We start from the raw sequence: 20,943 nt of genomic DNA on the forward strand, positions 1-20,943 counted from the left end.
ATTCTTCTATTTTTCAGAAATATTATAATTTTAAGCATTTATCAGTTAATGTGTCATTTTATTGGCATATATTTATGTAATTTTTGTACTTTTCACAGATTTCTTGCTAACTTCTGGGTCATTTCTTCTTGTTTACTTCTTTTACCTTCTTCCCGTAAATTAAATATTTTTTTTTGATTAGGGTATTGATATTATTGATATTGATATTTTGATGGACAGTTTTGGGTGAAATGAGGTAAAAGCTGCTCTCTCACAGACGCCTCTCCCAAATAAAAGCCTGCGCAGTTCAGTCCGGGAGATTAATTGAAGTTTTACGGTAATTATGCGCAGGTTTGCGTAACCTGAAGAGATTCAAACATCAGAGAAACATGTTTTCAGATCCCAACATTCCTCTGCAGGATTCCTCCCAGCATGCGTCAGGGCCACCGATACAAAACGACCCGTCCGGCTAAAACAGATGCAAGTATTTGGGTGGGAGGCCGCGAGTCCTCTGCTGGCAGGCGCTTCATGCAGTATGAGTCCGTAAGATGAAGTCACAAACATCGCAACTGTAGTCGACTCCCACTCGCCGGGCAGCACAGACGGGGCTTTATGTGGACGAGTACCAGCTGGTACCACGGGCTCCTCATCCTCCTCCGGGACTTCATTTGTTGCTGCGTCTGAAAAATCAGGACATGGAAGTGAAATCCAAGAGCAAACCTGTGAACGCGCTCCTCGGATGCGTCCTCGCCGTCTGCTTTTGCGGAGTTTGTGCTGAAAGAAGTGAGTAAAGAGCGGTGTTTTGTGCGGGGGGCAGCGGGGATGAGGAGGCTGCGGAGGGAGGAGGATGTTTGCAGCGTTTGCTCCTCTGACGCTTCTGTTATGGTGCAGGTCAAACTGAGCCAAAGTTTCAAAATACAAGAAAAATATTTCAAATATTTTTTTAACATAAAAATACGTACTCAATGTTTTCTCCCTCTTGTTCAGGTTTCCTGTTGTAAAAACTGAAAACGTTTGAAAATTAGGCAGCTTTATTTGTAAAGCACATTTCACACAGCAGAGCGCTTCAAAGTGCTTTACAGAGCAATGAAATATATATAAAAAACATAATAAAGGATACAGATTTATGATAAAAGAGTAGAGATGAGATATTAAAGGTAAATTAATTACTTAACGATTTAAACATAATAAAAATCTAAGATAAAAATTAATAAAAAAGAGGTGCAAAGATAAAAACTGTTTAAAATTTAAGTTTAACTATTTAAATGCCCGTTTAACTATTAAACTTCCTCACCAAGAAAAAAGCAAGTTTGTTGTTTGTTTGTTGTTTTGCATTTTCTTTTGTCATTGGGGCTATAATAACAAGAATCAATGTTTTTTTTAAATTTATTTATTTATCATACCCCTTCATTTTTAAAAGATAGGCCTCTACCAAACGGTTCAGAAGGTCATTCATTGTAATTGTAAAATAGAAAGAAAAAAAAATCTAAATTAAAAGTCATTTACTGTTATAATGCTTGAAGTATGTTAGTAAACCAACATATTCATGACCATTGAATTAATATTATTACCAGCACTCATATTATTTCTATGCATGTTTACAGTTGCAGGATTTTGAAAATGTCTCAACAACAGTGAAAAAAATCACACTGATATAATTTCTTTCACCAAATATAAAATAGACTAACATTAATAATATGGTATTAACAAAAGTGAATATTCATGCTGTTTTTATTTAATCGAAAATGTAATTTTTTTGTCGTAGCATCACTACTTTTACCATAAAAGGACAACTCGACTGTTTGGTAAAACATGCTTTAGACAGTAAAAAAAAACCCAAAACATATTAATGACTTTTATCATTGTAGATATAATTGATCAAATTAGATTTATTATTCAACAACAATGAATTATCAGAAGTTGATTTATATCTCTGCAAATAGTCAATTTCAGTTTCATTATTGTAGCTTCACTTACTTTAATAAATTTATCTTATTCCTTAAAAACTCATTAATATTTTGTTAGTTTTTTTTTCTTTTTTTAAGTTATAAGCATTTTTGGAAATTTTACTCCAAAAGCAAAAAGGTTCACATGACTTTTACTTTTTGGAATATAAAACTTTGAAGCTCAATATCTCCAAACTGCAGAGAACGCAGATAGACCCGAATAATTTTAAGGTGGCGACTTTCCTCTAGTTTTTGGATCATATCTTCTTCTATCCGACTCATTTTAAGCTTATTTATTTGGGTTTTTTTGGTGTTTTTGAAGGAAATCAAATCAATTCTCAGAGCTGAAAATGATTGTGAACGTTGTCTGAGAGCAGCAAGAGTAAACTGATGTGGATCCAGGTGTTAAAGGGTTAAAGCAATTAAAGCTGTCAGATATATGTCGTGAGGTAGAAGAAAAAATGTGGGATGAAACAAAAATACCCAAATAAACTGTTGGTATTTAAGAAGAGTACATGAGTGGATGAACTTAATTCCAGTGTACTCTGCAGTGACCATGTGTGTGTGTGTGTGTGTGTGTGTGTGTGTGTGTGTAGGTTTCAGAGATCAGAGTGACTCTAAAAAAATTTGATTATTGTAAAAAAAAATTAAGAATTACTATAATTTATTTAAGAAAGGGAAATTTTAATATATTCTAGACTCTCTACATAAACCAAAATGTTCAGGCATTTTTCCGTTTTAATTTTAATAAAGTGGCCTACGGCTAGAAAATCAAAACTTAATAAAAATAAAAATTCAGAATATTAGAAACACCTGACCCAAAAACACAGACGAGCTGAGGGCTGCTATCAAACATTAGTATATAAATGAAGATACTTTTCAGAAGTTGGACATTTCTGTGTTGTAAATCACTTTTTGAATGATCTTTGGAAATATTCAAATAATTTTAGATACTCTCATGAGACATAATCATCGAAATTAAAACAAAAAATAGCGTGAAATATGTTGATTTACATGTAATGGATAAACAGTGTATGAAAGTTTACCTCTTGGCATTAATTTACCAAGAAAACGAAACTTTTTTCACGATATTCTTATTTTTGAGATGCAGCTGTTTCTGCATGTGCTGTTTATCTTTGTGTCTTTAATTCACAGAAATCTTCGGCTCCACTTCATGCAGATGTTGACTTTGTAAATTCTGATTTATCCAAAATCTGTCTCCTCTCAGTCTGTACAGTCCCTCCGGGCCCCGTGACGATCCCCGAGAACAACACGGCCGACGTCCAGGTGGTAAAAATCATCTCCAGCAGTGATGTCACGCTGACCGTCAGCGTGAACCCTGAAGACCTGTTTTACCTGAGAGCCAGTGACCTGATGGTGAAGAAAGGACTCGACTACGAGGTGATTATAAGTCAAAATTACGTGATCCAATCAGCTGACAGCCATGTACGTTTACGCTGGGGTAGGAAAACTTCCGGAAAAAGGTTAACTGATATATACCGCATACTTTACTATTATATTTGTCATATTATTTTATTAGTCATACTATAATAAAATGTCCTACTATAATGTTCAGTCTGAAATCATGAAAAAACATCATACTATAGTATGTCGTTAAAAGTCATACTATATTATAATATCTAAAATGATGACACGTGAGTATGACGCCCAGTATCATGATAAAAGGTCATAACATGTCATCAAAATTATGAAGAAACATCATTGTAGAGTATAGCATGTCTTCCAAAGTCATGAAACAAAAGTCGTCGTTTAGGTTGTCGTCCAAAATCATGAATAAAATCAAACTATAGTATATCATCAAAAATTGTGACAAAAGTCACACTCTAGTATTTCGTCTAAAGTCATGAAACAAAAGTCAAAAATCCTGAAAGAAAGTCATATTTTAGTATATCCTCAGAACTCATGAAACAAAGCTATGCCAAAGTATGACGAACAAAATAATTTTAAAAAAGTGATACGAAAGAATGCCGTCAAAAGTCATGTAAAAAGTCATAGTATTGTTTGTCATCCAAATTAATGAGTAAAGTAATTCAATAGAATGTTGTCGAGAGTCATGAAAAAAGTTAGAAAAAATTTAGTATGTAGTATATATATATATATATATATATATATATATGTAAACCTCATAGTACATCATGTCAAAAAGTGGTCTGAAAAAGTCGACCTTTTCTATGTCAAAAAACCTCATAGCGTAGCATTTGGAAAACGCGTTGTTGTGTTCGTGGCCCAGGGGAAGCTGGAAATAACTACGTGGCTTCCCTAATGTCCCACTAACAAGAACATCCAGCCTCAAAATAGTTCTCAAAAACAAAGCGGCAGTTTATTAACTCAGATATGAGCAAGCATAAACAAAAAATGCAAAATGTCACATGTCAAGGGGGACTTGAAAAAGGGCTGAAAACAATATAGCATGTTGAGACAGTACATAGTATAGCATGCTGAAAAAACAGCCAAAAATGTCATATTATAGTGTCAAGAAGCCGCAGCGCTCCTCTTTACTCAGACACTCTAAAAAATCAAACGCCACCTCAGATGTGCGAGGGAGTGGCTTATTAGAGAGGTAAGGTGTCTCTTTCTTTTCTGAGTGATACCCAACAGTGTTAACTTTACGGCTGACCAGACGAGGAGATAAACCCTCTACCACTCGGTCTGAGGGAGCGTCCAGGGTGGCTCATGGAGTACCTCTGGTACTACCTTCCCTTGGTATTTTGTTTTTATTCACTCGTCGTGAAGCCGAGCAGCAAACAGAGCGTTCGCTCTGCTGTGTTTCCACCCCTCCGCATGTGGTTCATATATGATGATATTTCCTGACGTTTTTTTCCACATCCTATACTATTACGTGTCTCCACATGCTATACGAAGTGGTTTTCATTTGTTTCTTGGACATGTCATATTTTGACATTTTTGGACGTATTATATTATGACGTTTCAGTTGAAACGCTAAATTATGATGGTTTTGGCTGTTTTTTCCACATCTTATATTATGATGTGTCTCCACATGCTATACTGAGTGGCTTTCAGCTGTTTTTGGGACGTGTGATATTTTGAAATTTTTCAACATACTATAGTATGTTTTTTTTTCAAAATGCTATATTATGATGATGTTTTTGGCCATTTTGGACATGTCCCAAAAATGTCTGAAAACAACATATTATAGCTTCTAAAGACGCACCATAATGAACAAAGTGGAAGTCGAAGCCAAAAAAGTCCAAAAACCCGATAATTTTGAATGTTGAAAAAATGGCGAAACAAGGCAATAGTATAGTATGTCGAAAAAAGTCAAATTTGGACACGTCCCAAAAATGTCTGAAAACAACATATTATAGCTTGTAGAGACACGCCATAGTGAACAAAGTGGAAATTAAGGCCAAAAAAGTCCAAAAACCCGCTAATTTCGAATGTTGAAAAAATGGCGAAACAAGGCAATAGTATAGTATGTCGAAAAAAGTCAAATTTGGACACGTCCCAAAAATGTCTGAAAACAACATATTATAGCTTGTAGAGACGCGCCATAGTGAACACAGTGGAAATATCGCCCAAAAAAGTCCAAAAACCCGCTAATTTCGAATGTTGAAAAATTTGCGAAACAAGGCAATAGTATAGTATGTCGAAAAAAGTCAAATTTGGACACGTCCCAAAAATGTCTGAAAACAACATATTATAGCTTGTAGAGACGCGCCATAGTGAACAAAGTGGAAATTAAGGCCAAAAAAGTCCAAAAACCTGCTAATTACGAATGTTGAAAAATTTGCGAAACAAGGCAATAGTATAGTATGTCGAAAAAAGTCAAATTTGGACACGTCCCAAAAATGTCTGAAAACAACATATTATAGCTTGTAGAGACGCGCCATAGTGAACAAAGTGGAAATTAAGGCCAAAAAAGTCCAAAAACCCGCTAATTTTGAATGTTGAAAAATTTATAAACAAGGCAATAGTATAGTATGACGAAAACAGTCAAATTTGGACATGACCCAAAAATGTCTGAAAACAACATATTATAGCTTGTAGAGACGCGCCATAGTGAACAAAGTGGAAATTAAGGCCAAAAAAGTCCAAAAACCCGCTAATTTCGAATGTTGAAAAAATGGCAAAACAAGGCAATAGTATAGTATGTCGAAAAATGTCAAATTTGGACACGTCCCCAAAATGTCTGAAAACAACATATTATAGCTTGTAGAGACGCGCCATAGTGAACAAAGTGGAAATTAAGGCCAAAAAGTCCAAAAACCCGCTAATTTTGAATGTTGAAAAAATGGCGAAACAAGGCAATAGTATAGTATGTCGAAAAACGTCAAATTTGGACACGTCCCAAAAATGTCTGAAAACAACATATTATAGCTTGTAGAGATGCGCCATAGTGAACAAAGTGAAAGTCGAAGCCAAAAAAGTCCAAAAACCTGCTAATTTGAATGTTGAAAAAATGGCGAAATAAGTCAATGTTATTGTAGGTCAGAAAAATTCAATTTTGGTCACGTCCCAAAAATGTCTGAAAACAACATATTATAGCTTGTAGAGACGCGCCATAGTGAACAAAGTGGAAATTAAGGGCAAAAAAGTCCAAAAACTGCTAATTTCGAATGTTGAAAAAAATGGCGAAACAAGGCAATAGTATAGTATGTCGAAAAAAGTCAAATTTGGACACGTCCCAAAAATGTCTGAAAACAACATATTATAGCTTGTAGAGACGCGCCATAGTGAACAAAGTGGAAATTAAGGCCAAAAAAGTCCAAAAACCCGCTAATTTCGAATGTTGAAAAATTTGCGAAACAAGGCAATAGTATAGTATGTCGAAAAAAGTCAAATTTGGACACGTCCCAAAAATGTCTGAAAACAACATATTATAGCTTGTAGAGACGCGCCATAGTGAACAAAGTGGAAGTCGAAGCCAAAAACGTCCAAAAACCTGCTAATTTCGAATGTTGAAAAAAATGGCGAAACAAGGCAATAGTATAGTATGTCGAAAAAAGTCAAATTTGGACACGTCTCAAAAATGTCTGAAAACAACATATTATAGCTTGTAGAGACGCGCCATAGTGAACAAAGTGGAAATTAAGGCCAAAAAAGTCCAAAAACCCGCTAATTTTGAATGTTGAAAAATTTGCGAAACAAGGCAATAGTATAGTATGTCGAAAAAAGTCAAATTTGGACACGTCTCAAAAATGTCTGAAAACAACATATTATAGCTTGTAGAGACGCGCCATAGTGAACAAAGTGGAAGTCCAAGCCAAAAAAGTCCAAAAACCCGCTAATTTTGAATGTTGAAAAATTTGCGAAACAAGGCAATAGTATAGTATGTCGAAAAAAGTCAAATTTGGACACGTCCCAAAAATGTCTGAAAACAACATATTATAGCTTGTAGAGACGCGCCATAGTGAACAAAGTGGAAATTAAGGCCAAAAAAGTCCAAAAACCTGCTAATTTCGAATGTTGAAAAAAATGGCGAAACAAGGCAATAGTATAGTATGTCGAAAAAAGTCAAATTTGGACACGTCCCAAAAATGTCTGAAAACAACATATTATAGCTTGAAGAGACGCGCCATAGTGAACAAAGTGGAAGTCGAAGCCAAAAAAGTCCAAAAACCCGCTAATTTTGAATGTTGAAAAATTTGCGAAACAAGGCAATAGTATAGTATGTCGAAAAAAGTCAAATTTGGACACGTCCCACAAATGTCTGAAAACAACATATTATAGCTTGTAGAGACGCGCCATAGTGAACAAAGTGGAAATTAAGGCCAAAAAAGTCCAAAAACCCGCTAATTTCGAATGTTGAAAAAATGGCGAAACAAGGCAATAGTATAGTATGTCGAAAAACGTCAAATTTGGACACGTCCCAAAAATGTCTGAAAACAACATATTATAGCTTGTAGAGATGCGCCATAGTGAACAAAGTGAAAGTCGAAGCCAAAAAAGTCCAAAAACCTGCTAATTTCGAATGTTGAAAAAAATGGCGAAACAAGGCAATAGTATAGTATGTCGAAAAAAGTCAAATTTGGACACGTCCCAAAAATGTCTGAAAACAACATATTATAGCTTGTAGAGACGCGCCATAGTGAACAAAGTGGAAATTAAGGGCAAAAAAGTCAAAAAACCTGCTAATTTCGAATGTTGAAAAATTGGCGAAACAAGGCAATAGTATAGTATGTCGAAAAAAGTCAAATTTGGACACGTCCCAAAAATGTCTGAAAACAACATATTATAGCTTGTAGAGATGCGCCATAGTGAACAAAGTGGAAATTAAGGCCAAAAAAGTCCAAAAACCCGCTAATTTCGAACGTTGAAAAATTTGCGAAACAAGGCAATAGTATAGTATGTCGAAAAAAGTCAAATTTGGACACGTCCCAAAAATGTCTGAAAACAACATATTATAGCTTGTAGAGACGCGCCATAGTGAACAAAGTGGAAGTCCAAGCCAAAAAAGTCCAAAAACCCGCTAATTTCAAATGTTGAAAAAGTGGCGAAACAAGGCAATAGTATAGTATGTCGAAAAAAGTCAAATTTGGACACGTCCCAAAAATGTCTGAAAACAACATATTATAGCTTGTAGAGACGCGCCATAGTGAACAAAGTGGAAATTAAGGCCAAAAAAGTCCAAAAACCCGCTAATTTTGAATGTTGAAAAATTTGCGAAACAAGGCAATAGTATAGTATGTCGAAAAAAGTCAAATTTGGACACGTCCCAAAAATGTCTGAAAACAACATATTATAGCTTGTAGAGACGCGCCATAGTGAACACAGTGGAAGTCGAAGCCAAAAAAGTCCAAAAACCCGCTAATTTTGAATGTTGAAAAAATGGCGAAACAAGGCAATAGTATAGTATGTCGAAAAAAGTCAAATTTGGACACGTCCCAAAAATGTCTGAAAACAACATATTATAGCTTGTAGAGATGCGCCATAGTGAACAAAGTGGAAATTAAGGCCAAAAAAGTCCAAAACCCGCTAATTTTGAATGTTGAAAAATTTGCGAAACAAGGCAATAGTATAGTATGTCGAAAAAGTCAAAATTGGACACGTCACAAAAATGTCTGAAAACAACATATTATAGCTTGTAGAGACGCGCCATAGTGACCAAAGTGGAAGTCCAAGCCAAAAAAGTCCAAAAACCCGCTAATTTCGAATGTTGAAAAAAATGGCGAAACAAGGCAATAGTATAGTATGTCGAAAAAAGTCAAATTTGGACACGTCTCAAAAATGTCTGAAAACAACATATTATAGCTTGTAGAGACGCGCCATAGTGAACAAAGTGGAAATTAAGGCCAAAAAAGTCCAAAAACCCGCTAATTTTGAATGTTGAAAAATTTGCGAAACAAGGCAATAGTATAGTATGTCGAAAAAAGTCAAATTTGGACACGTCCCAAAAATGTCTGAAAACAACATATTATAGCTTGTAGAGACGCGCCATAGTGAACAAAGTGGAAGTCCAAGCCAAAAAAGTCCAAAAACCCGCTAATTTCGAATGTTGAAAGAATGGCGAAACAAGGCAATAGTATAGTATGTCGAAAAAAGTCAAATTTGGACACGTCCCAAAAATGTCTGAAAACAACATATTATAGCTTGTAGAGACGCGCCATAGTGAACAAAGTGGAAATTAAGGCCAAAAAAGTCCAAAAACCCGCTAATTTTGAATGTTGAAAAATTTGCGAAACAAGGCAATAGTATAGTATGTCGAAAAAGTCAAATTTGGACACGTCCCAAAAATGTCTGAAAACAACATATTATAGCTTGTAGAGACGCCGCCATAGTGAACAAAGTGGAAATTAAGGCCAAAAAGTCCAAAAACCCGCTAATTTTGAATGTTGAAAAAATGGCGAAACAAGGCAATAGTATAGTATGTCGAAAAAGTCAAATTTGGACACGTCCCAAAATGTCTGAAAACAACATATTATAGCTTGTAGAGACGCGCCATAGTGAACAAAGTGGAAGTTAAGGCCAAAAAGTCCAAAAACCCGCTAATTTTGAATGTTGAAAAATTTACAAAACAAGGCAATAGTATAGTATGTCGAAAAAAGTCAAATTTGGACACGTCCCAAAAATGTCTGAAAACAACATATTATAGCTTGTAGAGACGCGCCATAGTGAACAAAGTGGAAATTAAGGCCAAAAAAGTCCAAAAACCCGCTAATTTCGAATGTTGAAAGAATGGCGAAACAAGGCAATAGTATAGTATGTCGAAAAAAGTCACATTTGGACACGTCCCAAAAATGTCTGAAAACAACATATTATAGCTTGTAGAGACGCGCCATAGTGAACAAAGTGGAAATTAAGGGCAAAAAAGTCCAAAAACCTGCTAATTTTGAATGTTGAAAAATGGCGAAACAAGGCAATAGTATAGTATGTCGAAAAAGTCAAATTTGGACACGTCCCAAAAATGTCTGAAAACAACATATTATAGCTTGTAGAGACGCGCCATAGTGAACAAAGTGGAAATTAAGGCCAAAAAAGTCCAAAAACCCGCTAATTTTGAATGTTGAAAAATTTGCGAAACAAGGCAATAGTATAGTATGTCGAAAAAAGTCAAATTTGGACACGTCCCAAAAATGTCTGAAAACAACATATTATAGCTTGTAGAGACGCGCCATAGTGAACAAAGTGGAAATTAAGGCCAAAAAGTCCAAAACCCGCTAATTTGAATGTTGAAAAATGGCGAAACAAGGCAATAGTATAGTATGTCGAAAAAGTCAAATTTGGACACGTCCCCAAAATGTCTGAAAACAACATATTATAGCTTGTAGAGACGCCATAGTGAACAAAGTGGAAATTAAGGCCAAAAAGTCCAAAAACCCGCTAATTTTGAATGTTGAAAATTTGCGAAACAAGGCAATAGTATAGTATGTCGAAAAAGTCAAATTTGGACACGTCCCAAAAATGTCTGAAAACAACATATTATAGCTTGTAGAGACGCCGCCATAGTGAACAAAGTGGAAATTAAGGCCAAAAGTCCAAAAACCCGCTAATTTTGAATGTTTAAAAAAATGGCGAAACAAGGCAATAGTATAGTATGTCGAAAAAAGTCAAATTTGGACACGTCCCAAAAATGTCTGAAAACAACATATTATAGCTTGTAGAGACGCGCCATAGTGAACAAAGTGGAAGTCGAAGCCAAAAAAGTCCAAAAACCCGCTAATTTTGAATGTTGAAAAATTTGCGAAACAAGGCAATAGTATAGTATGTCGAAAAAAGTCAAATTTGGACACGTCCCAAAAATGTCTGAAAACAACATATTATAGCTTGTAGAGACGCGCCATAGTGAACAAAGTGGAAATTAAGGCCAAAAAAGTCCAAAAACCTGCTAATTTCGAATGTTGAAAAAATGGCGAAACAAGGCAATAGTATAGTATGTCGAAAAAGTCAAATTTGGACACGCCCCAAAATGTCTGAAAACAACATATTATAGCTTGTAGAGACGCCGCCATAGTGAACAAAGTGGAAATTAAGGCCAAAAAGTCCAAAAACCCGCTAATTTTGAATGTTGAAAAATTTGAAACAAGGCAATAGTATAGTATGTCGAAAAAGTCAAATTTGGACACGTCTCAAAAATGTCTGAAAACAACATATTATAGCTTGTAGAGACGCGCCATAGTGAACAAAGTGGAAGTCGAAGCCAAAAAAGTCCAAAAACCCGCTAATTTTGAATGTTGAAAAATTTGCGAAACAAGGCAATAGTATAGTATGTCGAAAAAAGTCAAATTTGGACACGTCCCAAAAATGTCTGAAAACAACATATTATAGCTTGTAGAGACGCGCCATAGTGAACAAAGTGGAAATTAAGGCCAAAAAAGTCCAAAAACCCGCTAATTTCGAATGTTGAAAAAATGGCGAAACAAGGCAATAGTATAGTATGTCGAAAAATGTCAAATTTGGACACGTCCCCAAAATGTCTGAAAACAACATATTATAGCTTGTAGAGACGCGCCATAGTGAACAAAGTGGAAATTAAGGCCAAAAAGTCCAAAACCCGCTAATTTTGAATGTTGAAAAATTTGCGAAACAAGGCAATAGTATAGTATGTCGAAAAAGTCAAATTTGGACACGTCCCAAAAATGTCTGAAAACAACATATTATAGCTTGTAGAGACGCCATAGTGAACAAAGTGGAAATTAAGGCCAAAAAGTCCAAAAACCCGCTAATTTTGAATGTTGAAAAAATGGCGAAACAAGGCAATAGTATAGTATGTCGAAAAAGTCAAATTTGGACACGCCCCAAAAATGTCTGAAAACAACATATTATAGCTTGTAGAGACGCCATAGTGAACAAAGTGGAAATTAAGGCCAAAAAGTCCAAAACCCGCTAATTTTGAATGTTGAAAAAATGGCGAAACAAGGCAATAGTATAGTATGTCGAAAAAGTCAAATTTGGACACGTCCCAAAAATGTCTGAAAACAACATATTATAGCTTGTAGAGACGCTACCATAGTGAACAAAGTGGAAATTAAGGCCAAAAAGTCCAAAACCCGCTAATTTTGAATGTTGAAAATTTGAAACAAGGCAATAGTATAGTATGTCGAAAAAGTCAAATTTGGACACGTCCCAAAAATGTCTGAAAACAACATATTATAGCTTGTAGAGACGCCATAGTGAACAAAGTGGAAATTAAGGCCAAAAAGTCCAAAAACCTGCTAATTTTGAATGTTGAAAAATGGCGAAACAAGGCAATAGTATAGTATGTCGAAAAAGTCAAATTTGGACACGTCCCAAAAATGTCTGAAAACAACATATTATAGCTTGTAGAGACGCCATAGTGAACAAAGTGGAAATTAAGGCCAAAAGTCCAAAACCCGCTAATTTTGAATGTTGAAAAATTTGCGAAACAAGGCAATAGTATAGTATGTCGAAAAAGTCAAATTTGGACACGTCCCAAAAATGTCTGAAAACAACATATTATAGCTTGTAGAGACGCCGCCATAGTGAACAAAGTGGAAATTAAGGCCAAAAGTCCAAAAACCCGCTAATTTTGAATGTTGAAAAAATGGCGAAACAAGGCAATAGTATAGTATGTCGAAAAAGTCAAATTTGGACACGTCCCAAAAATGTCTGAAAACAACATATTATAGCTTGTAGAGACGCAGCCATAGTGAACAAAGTGGAAATTAAGGCCAAAAAGTCCAAAAACCCGCTAATTTTGAATGTTGAAAAATTTATAAACAAGGCAATAGTATAGTATGTCGAAAAAGTCAAATTTGGACACGTCCCAAAAATGTCTGAAAACAACATATTATAGCTTGTAGAGACGCCATAGTGAACAAAGTGGAAATTAAGGCCAAAAAGTCCAAAACCCGCTAATTTTGAATGTTGAAAAAATGGCGAAACAAGGCAATAGTATAGTATGTCGAAAAAAGTCAAATTTGGACACGTCCCAAAAATGTCTGAAAACAACATATTATAGCTTGTAGAGACGCGCCATAGTGAACAAAGTGGAAATTAAGGCCAAAAAAGTCCAAAAACCCGCTAATTTGAATGTTGAAAAAATGGCGAAACAAGGCAATAGTATAGTATGTCGAAAAAGTCAAATTTGGACACGTCCCAAAAATGTCTGAAAACAACATATTATAGCTTGTAGAGACGCGCCATAATGAACAAAGTGGAAATTAAGGCCAAAAAGTCCAAAAACCCGCTAATTTTGAATGTTGAAAAATTTGCGTAAACAAGGCAATAGTATAGTATGTCGAAAAAGTCAAATTTGGACACGGCCCAAAAATGTCTGAAAACAACATATTATAGCTTGTAGAGACGCGCCATAGTGAACAAAGTGGAAGTCAAGCCAAAAAAGTCCAAAAACCCGCTAATTTGAATGTTGAAAAAATGGCGAAACAAGGCAATAGTATAGTATGTCGAAAAACGTCAAATTTGGACACGTCCCAAAAATGTCTGAAAACAACATATTATAGCTTGTAGAGACGCGCCATAGTGAACAAAGTGGAAATTAAGGCCAAAAAGTCCAAAACCCGCTTAATTTTGAATGTTGAAAAATTTGTAAACAAGGCAATAGTATAGTATGTCGAAAAAGTCAAATTTGGACACGTCCCAAAAATGTCTGAAAACAACATATTATAGCTTGTAGAGACGCCATAGTGAACAAAGTGGAAATTAAGGCCAAAAAGTCCAAAAACCGCTAATTTTGAATGTTGAAAAATTTGCGAAACAAGGCAATAGTATAGTATGTCGAAAAAAGTCAAATTTGGACACGTCCCAAAAATGTCTGAAAACAACATATTATAGCTTGTAGAGACGCCGCCATAGTGAACAAAGTGGAAATTAAGGCCAAAAAGTCCAAAACCCGCTAATTTCGAATGTTGAAAAAATGGCGAAACAAGGCAATAGTATAGTATGTCGAAAAACGTCAAATTTGGACACGTCCCAAAAATGTCTGAAAACAACATATTATAGCTTGTAGAGATGCGCCATAGTGAACAAAGTGAAAGTCGAAGCCAAAAAAGTCCAAAAACCTGCTAATTTCGAATGTTGAAAAAATGGCGAAACAAGGCAATAGTATAGTATGTCGAAAAACGTCAAATTTGGACACGTCCCAAAAATGTCTGAAAACAACATATTATAGCTTGTAGAGACGCCATAGTGAACAAAGTGGAAATTAAGGCCAAAAAGTCCAAAACCCGCTAATTTTGAATGTTGAAAAATTTGCGAAACAAGGCAATAGTATAGTATGTCGAAAAAGTCAAATTTGGACACGTCCCAAAAATGTCTGAAAACAACATATTATAGCTTGTAGAGACGCTACCATAGTGAACAAAGTGGAAATTAAGGCCAAAAGTCCAAAAACCCGCTAATTTTGAATGTTGAAAAATTTGAAACAAGGCAATAGTATAGTATGTCGAAAAGTCAAATTTGGACACGTCCCAAAAATGTCTGAAAACAACATATTATAGCTTGTAGAGACGCGCCATAGTGAACAAAGTGGAAGTCCAAGCCAAAAAAGTCCAAAAACCCGCTAATTTTGAATGTTGAAAAATTTGCGAAACAAGGCAATAGTATAGTATGTCGAAAAAAGTCAAATTTGGACACGTCCCAAAAATGTCTGAAAACAACATATTATAGCTTGTAGAGACGCCATAGTGAACAAAGTGGAAATTAAGGCCAAAAAGTCCAAAAACCCGCTAATTTTGAATGTTGAAAAAATGGCGAAACAAGGCAATAGTATAGTATGTCGAAAAAGTCAAATTTGGACACGTCCCAAAAATGTCTGAAAACAACATATTATAGCTTGTAGAGACGCGCCATAGTGAACAAAGTGGAAATTAAGGCCAAAAGTCCAAAACCCGCTAATTTTGAATGTTGAAAAATTTATGAAACAAGGCAATAGTATAGTATGTCGAAAAAGTCAAATTTGGACACGTCCCAAAAATGTCTGAAAACAACATATTATAGCTTGTAGAGACGCGCCATAGTGAACAAAGTGGAAATTAAGGCCAAAAAAGTCCAAAACCTGCTAATTTCGAATGTTGAAAAAAATGGCGAAACAAGGCAATAGTATAGTATGTCGAAAAAAGTCAAATTTGGACACGTCCCAAAAATGTCTGAAAACAACATATTATAGCTTGTAGAGACGCGCCATAGTGAACAAAGTGGAAATTAAGGCCAAAAAAGTCCAAAAACCCGCTAATTTTGAATGTTGAAAAATTTGTAAACAAGGCAATAGTATAGTATGTCGAAAAAAGTCAAATTTGGACACGCCCCAAAAATGTCTGAAAACAACATATTATAGCTTGTAGAGACGCCGCCATAGTGAACAAAGTGGAAATTAAGGCCAAAAAGTCCAAAAACCCGCTAATTTTGAATGTTGAAAAATTTGCGAAACAAGGCAATAGTATAGTATGTCGAAAAAGTCAAATTTGGACACGTCCCAAAAATGTCTGAAAACAACATATTATAGCTTGTAGAGACGCGCCATAGTGAACAAAGTGGAAATTAAGGCCAAAAGTCCAAAAACCCGCTAATTTTGAATGTTGAAAAATGGCGAAACAAGGCAATAGTATAGTATGTCGAAAAAGTCAAATTTGGACACGCCCCAAAAATGTCTGAAAACAACATATTATAGCTTGTAGAGATGCCATAGTGAACAAAGTGGAAATTAAGGCCAAAAAAGTCCAAAAACCTGCTAATTTCGAATGTTGAAAAAAATGGCGAAACAAGGCAATAGTATAGTATGTCGAAAAAAGTCAAATTTGGACACGTCCCAAAAATGTCTGAAAACAACATATTATAGCTTGCAGAGACGCCGCCATAGTGAACAAAGTGGAAATTAAGGCCAAAAAGTCCAAAAACCCGCTAATTTTGAATGTTGAAAAATGGCGAAACAAGGCAATAGTATAGTATGTCGAAAAAGTCAAATTTGGACACGTCCCAAAAATGTCTGAAAACAACATATTATAGCTTGTAGAGACGCCGCCATAGTGAACAAAGTGGAAATTAAGGCCAAAAAGTCCAAAAACCCGCTAATTTTGAATGTTGAAAAATTTATAAACAAGGCAATAGTATAGTATGTCGAAAAAAGTCAAATTTGGACACGCCCCAAAAATGTCTGAAAACAACATATTATAGCTTGTAGAGACGCGCCATAGTGAACAAAGTGGAAATTAAGGCCAAAAAGTCCAAAAACCCGCTAATTTTGAATGTTGAAAAATTTACAAACAAGGCAATAGTATAGTATGTCGAAAAAGTCAAATTTGGACACGTCCCAAAATGTCTGAAAACAACATATTATAGCTTGTAGAGACGCGCCATAGTGAACAATGTGGAAATTAAGGCCAAAAAGTCCAAAAACCTGCTAATTTGAATGTTGAAAAAATGGCGAAACAAGGCAATAGTATAGTATGTCGAAAAAGTCAAATTTGGACACGTCCCAAAAATGTCTGAAAACAACATATTATAGCTTGTAGAGACGCCATAGTGAACAAAGTGGAAATTAAGGCCAAAAAAGTCCAAAAACCCGCTAATTTTGAATGTTGAAAAATTTGCGAAACAAGGCAATAGTATAGTATGTCGAAAAAAGTCAAATTTGGACACGTCCCAAAAATGTCTGAAAACAACATATTATAGCTTGTAGAGACGCCGCCATAGTGAACAAAGTGGAAATTAAGGCCAAAAAGTCCAAAAACCCGCTAATTTTGAATGTTGAAAAATGGCGAAACAAGGCAATAGTATAGTATGTCGAAAAAAGTCAAATTTGGACACGCCCCAAAATGTCTGAAAACAACATATTATAGCTTGTAGAGACGCCGCCATAGTGAACAAAGTGGAAATTAAGGCCAAAAAGTCCAAAAACCCGCTAATTTTGAATGTTGAAAAATTTGCGAAACAAGGCAATAGTATAGTATGTCGAAAAAGTCAAATTTGGACACGTCCCAAAAATGTCTGAAAACAACATATTATAGCTTGTAGAGACGCGCCATAGTGAACAAAGTGGAAATTAAGGCCAAAAAAGTCCAAAAACCCGCTAATTTTGAATGTTGAAAAATTTGCGAAACAAGGCAATAGTATAGTATGTCGAAAAAAGTCAAATTTGGACACGTCCCAAAAATGTCTGAAAACAACATATTATAGCTTGTAGAGACGCGCCATAGTGAACAAAGTGGAAATTAAGGCCAAAAAGTCCAAAAACCCGCTAATTTTGAATGTTGAAAAATGGCGAAACAAGGCAATAGTATAGTATGTCGAAAAAGTCAAATTTGGACACGTCCCAAAAATGTCTGAAAACAACATATTATAGCTTGTAGAGACGCCGCCATAGTGAACAAAGTGGAAATTAAGGCCAAAAAGTCCAAAACCCGCTAATTTTGAATGTTGAAAAATTTGCGAAACAAGGCAATAGTATAGTATGTCGAAAAAGTCAAATTTGGACACGTCCCAAAAATGTCTGAAAACAACATATTATAGCTTGTAGAGACGCGCCATAGTGAACAAAGTGGAAATTAAGGCCAAAAAGTCCAAAAACCTGCTAATTTTGAATGTTGAAAAATGGCGAAACAAGGCAATAGTATAGTATGTCGAAAAAGTCAAATTTGGACACGTCCCAAAAATGTCTGAAAACAACATATTATAGCTTGTAGAGACGCCGCCATAGTGAACAAAGTGGAAATTAAGGCCAAAAAGTCCAAAACCCGCTAATTTTGAATGTTGAAAAATTTGCGAAACAAGGCAATAGTATAGTATGTCGAAAAAGTCAAATTTGGACACGTCCCAAAAATGTCTGAAAACAACATATTATAGCTTGTAGAGACGCGCCATAGTGAACAAAGTGGAAATTAAGGGCAAAAAAGTCCAAAAACCCGCTAATTTTGAATGTTGAAAAATTTGCGAAACAAGGCAATAGTATAGTATGTCGAAAAAAGTCAAATTTGGACACGTCCCAAAAATGTCTGAAAACAACATATTATAGCTTGTAGAGACGCGCCATAGTGAACAAAGTGGAAATTAAGGCCAAAAAGTCCAAAAACCCGCTAATTTTGAATGTTGAAAAATTTGCGAAACAAGGCAATAGTATAGTATGTCGAAAAAGTCAAATTTGGACACGTCCCCAAAATGTCTGAAAACAACATATTATAGCTTGTAGAGACGCGCCATAGTGAACAAAAGTGGAAATTAAGGCAAAAAAGTCCAAAAACCCGCTAATTTTGAATGTTGAAAAATTTGCGAAACAAGGCAATAGTATAGTATGTCGAAAAAAGTCAAATTTGGACACGTCCCAAAAATGTCTGAAAACAACATATTATAGCTTGTAGAGACGCCATAGTGAACAAAGTGGAAATTAAGCCAAAAAAGTCCAAAAACCTGCTAATTTTGAATGTTGAAAAAATGGCGAAACAAGGCAATAGTATAGTATGTCGAAAAAAGTCAAATTTGGACACGTCCCAAAAATGTCTGAAAACAACATATTATAGCTTGTAGAGACGCGCCATAGTGAACAAAGTGGAAATTAAGGCCAAAAAAGTCCAAAAACCCGCTAATTTTGAATGTTGAAAAATTTGCGAAACAAGGCAATAGTATAGTATGTCGAAAAAGTCAAATTTGGACACGTCCCAAAAATGTCTGAAAACAACATATTATAGCTTGTAGAGACGCGCCATAGTGAACAAAGTGGAAATTAAGGCCAAAAAAGTCCAAAAACCGCTAATTTTGAATGTTGAAAAATTTGCGAAACAAGGCAATAGTATAGTATGTCGAAAAAAGTCAAATTTGGACACGTCCCAAAAATGTCTGAAAACAACATATTATAGCTTGTAGAGACGCGCCATAGTGAACAAAGTGGAAATTAAGGCCAAAAAAGTCCAAAAACCCGCTAATTTCGAATGTTGAAAAAATGGCGAAACAAGGCAATAGTATAGTATGTCGAAAAATGTCAAATTTGGACACGTCCCAAAAATGTCTGAAAACAACATATTATAGCTTGTAGAGACGCGCCATAGTGAACAAAGTGGAAATTGAGGCCAAAAAAGTCCAAAAACCCGCTAATTTTGAATGTTGAAAAAATGGCGAAACAAGGCAATAGTATAGTATGTCGAAAAAAGTCAAATTTGGACACGTCCCAAAAATGTCTGAAAACAACATATTATAGCTTGTAGAGACGCGCCATAGTGAACAAAGTGGAAATTAAGGCCAAAAAAGTCCAAAAACCCGCTAATTTTGAATGTTGAAAAATTTGCGAAACAAGGCAATAGTATAGTATGTCGAAAAAAGTCAAATTTGGACACGTCCCAAAAATGTCTGAAAACAACATATTTTAGCTTCTAGAGACGGCATAGTGAACAAAGTGGAAATTAAGGCCAAAAAGTCCAAAAACCCGCTAATTTTGAATGTTGAAAAATTTGCGAAACAAGGCAATAGTATAGTATGTCGAAAAAAGTCAAATTTGGACACGTCCCAAAAATGTCTGAAAACAACATATTATAGCTTGTAGAGACGCGCCATAGTGAACAAAGTGGAAATTAAGGCCAAAAAAGTCCAAAAACCCGCTAATTTCGAATGTTGAAAAAATGGCGAAACAAGGCAATAGTATAGTATGTCGAAAAAAGTCAAATTTGGACACGTCCCAAAAATGTCTGAAAACAACATATTATAGCTTGTAGAGATGCGCCATAGTGAACAAAGTGGAAATTAAGGCCAAAAGTCCAAAAACCCGCTAATTTTGAATGTTGAAAAATTCGCGAAACAAGGCAATAGTATAGTATGTCGAAAAAAGTCAAATTTGGACACGTCTCAAAAATGTCTGAAAACAACATATTATAGCTTGTAGAGACGCGCCATAGTGAACAAAGTGGAAATTAAGGCCAAAAAAGTCCAAAAACCCGCTAATTTTGAATGTTGAAAAATGGCGAAACAAGGCAATAGTATAGTATGTCGAAAAAGTCAAATTTGGACACGTCCCAAAAATGTCTGAAAACAACATATTATAGCTTGTAGAGACGCGCCATAGTGAACAAAGTGGAAATTAAGGCCAAAAAAGTCCAAAAACCCGCTAATTTCGAATGTTGAAAAAATGGCGAAACAAGGCAATAGTATAGTATGTCGAAAAAAGTCAAATTTGGACACGTCCCAAAAATGTCTGAAAACAACATATTATAGCTTGTAGAGACGCGCCATAGTGAACAAAGTGGAAATTAAGGCCAAAAAAGTCCAAAAACCCGCTAATTTTGAATGTTGAAAAAATGGCGAAACAAGGCAATAGTATAGTATGTCGAAAAAAGTCAAATTTGGACACGTCCCAAAAATGTCTGAAAACAACATATTATAGCTTGTAGAGACGCCGCCATAGTGAACAAAGTGGAAATTAAGGCCAAAAAAGTCCAAAAACCCGCTAATTTTGAATGTTGAAAAATTTGCGAAACAAGGCAATAGTATAGTATGTCGAAAAAAGTCAAATTTGGACACGTCCCAAAAATGTCTGAAAACAACATATTATAGCTTGTAGAGAAACGCCATAGTGAACAAAGTGGAAATTAAGGCCAAAAAGTCCAAAAACCCGCTAATTTTGAATGTTGAAAAATTTGCG

At 35.3% G+C, this 20,943-nt stretch overlaps 1 protein-coding gene across 1 annotated transcript in view; it reads left to right on the forward strand.

Annotated features, from left to right (window-relative positions):
- Nucleotides 1-361: 361 nt before the first annotated feature.
- Nucleotides 362-20,943, forward strand: part of cdhr5a (cadherin-related family member 5a) — a 45,260-nt gene continuing 24,678 nt past the window's right edge. The window contains exons 1-2 of the mRNA XM_088078821.1: nucleotides 362-762; nucleotides 3,154-3,326. Of these exons, the coding sequence (XP_087934947.1) occupies nucleotides 675-762; nucleotides 3,154-3,326 (261 nt within the window). The 5' untranslated portion in view covers nucleotides 362-674. The remainder of the gene's footprint in view (nucleotides 763-3,153; nucleotides 3,327-20,943) is intronic.

This window comes from Plectropomus leopardus, chromosome 1 (genome assembly GCF_026936395.1).
Source record: "Plectropomus leopardus strain MGB_pleo_1.0 chromosome 1, ASM2693639v1, whole genome shotgun sequence".
NCBI classification, from domain to species: Eukaryota; Metazoa; Chordata; class Actinopteri; order Perciformes; family Serranidae; genus Plectropomus; species Plectropomus leopardus.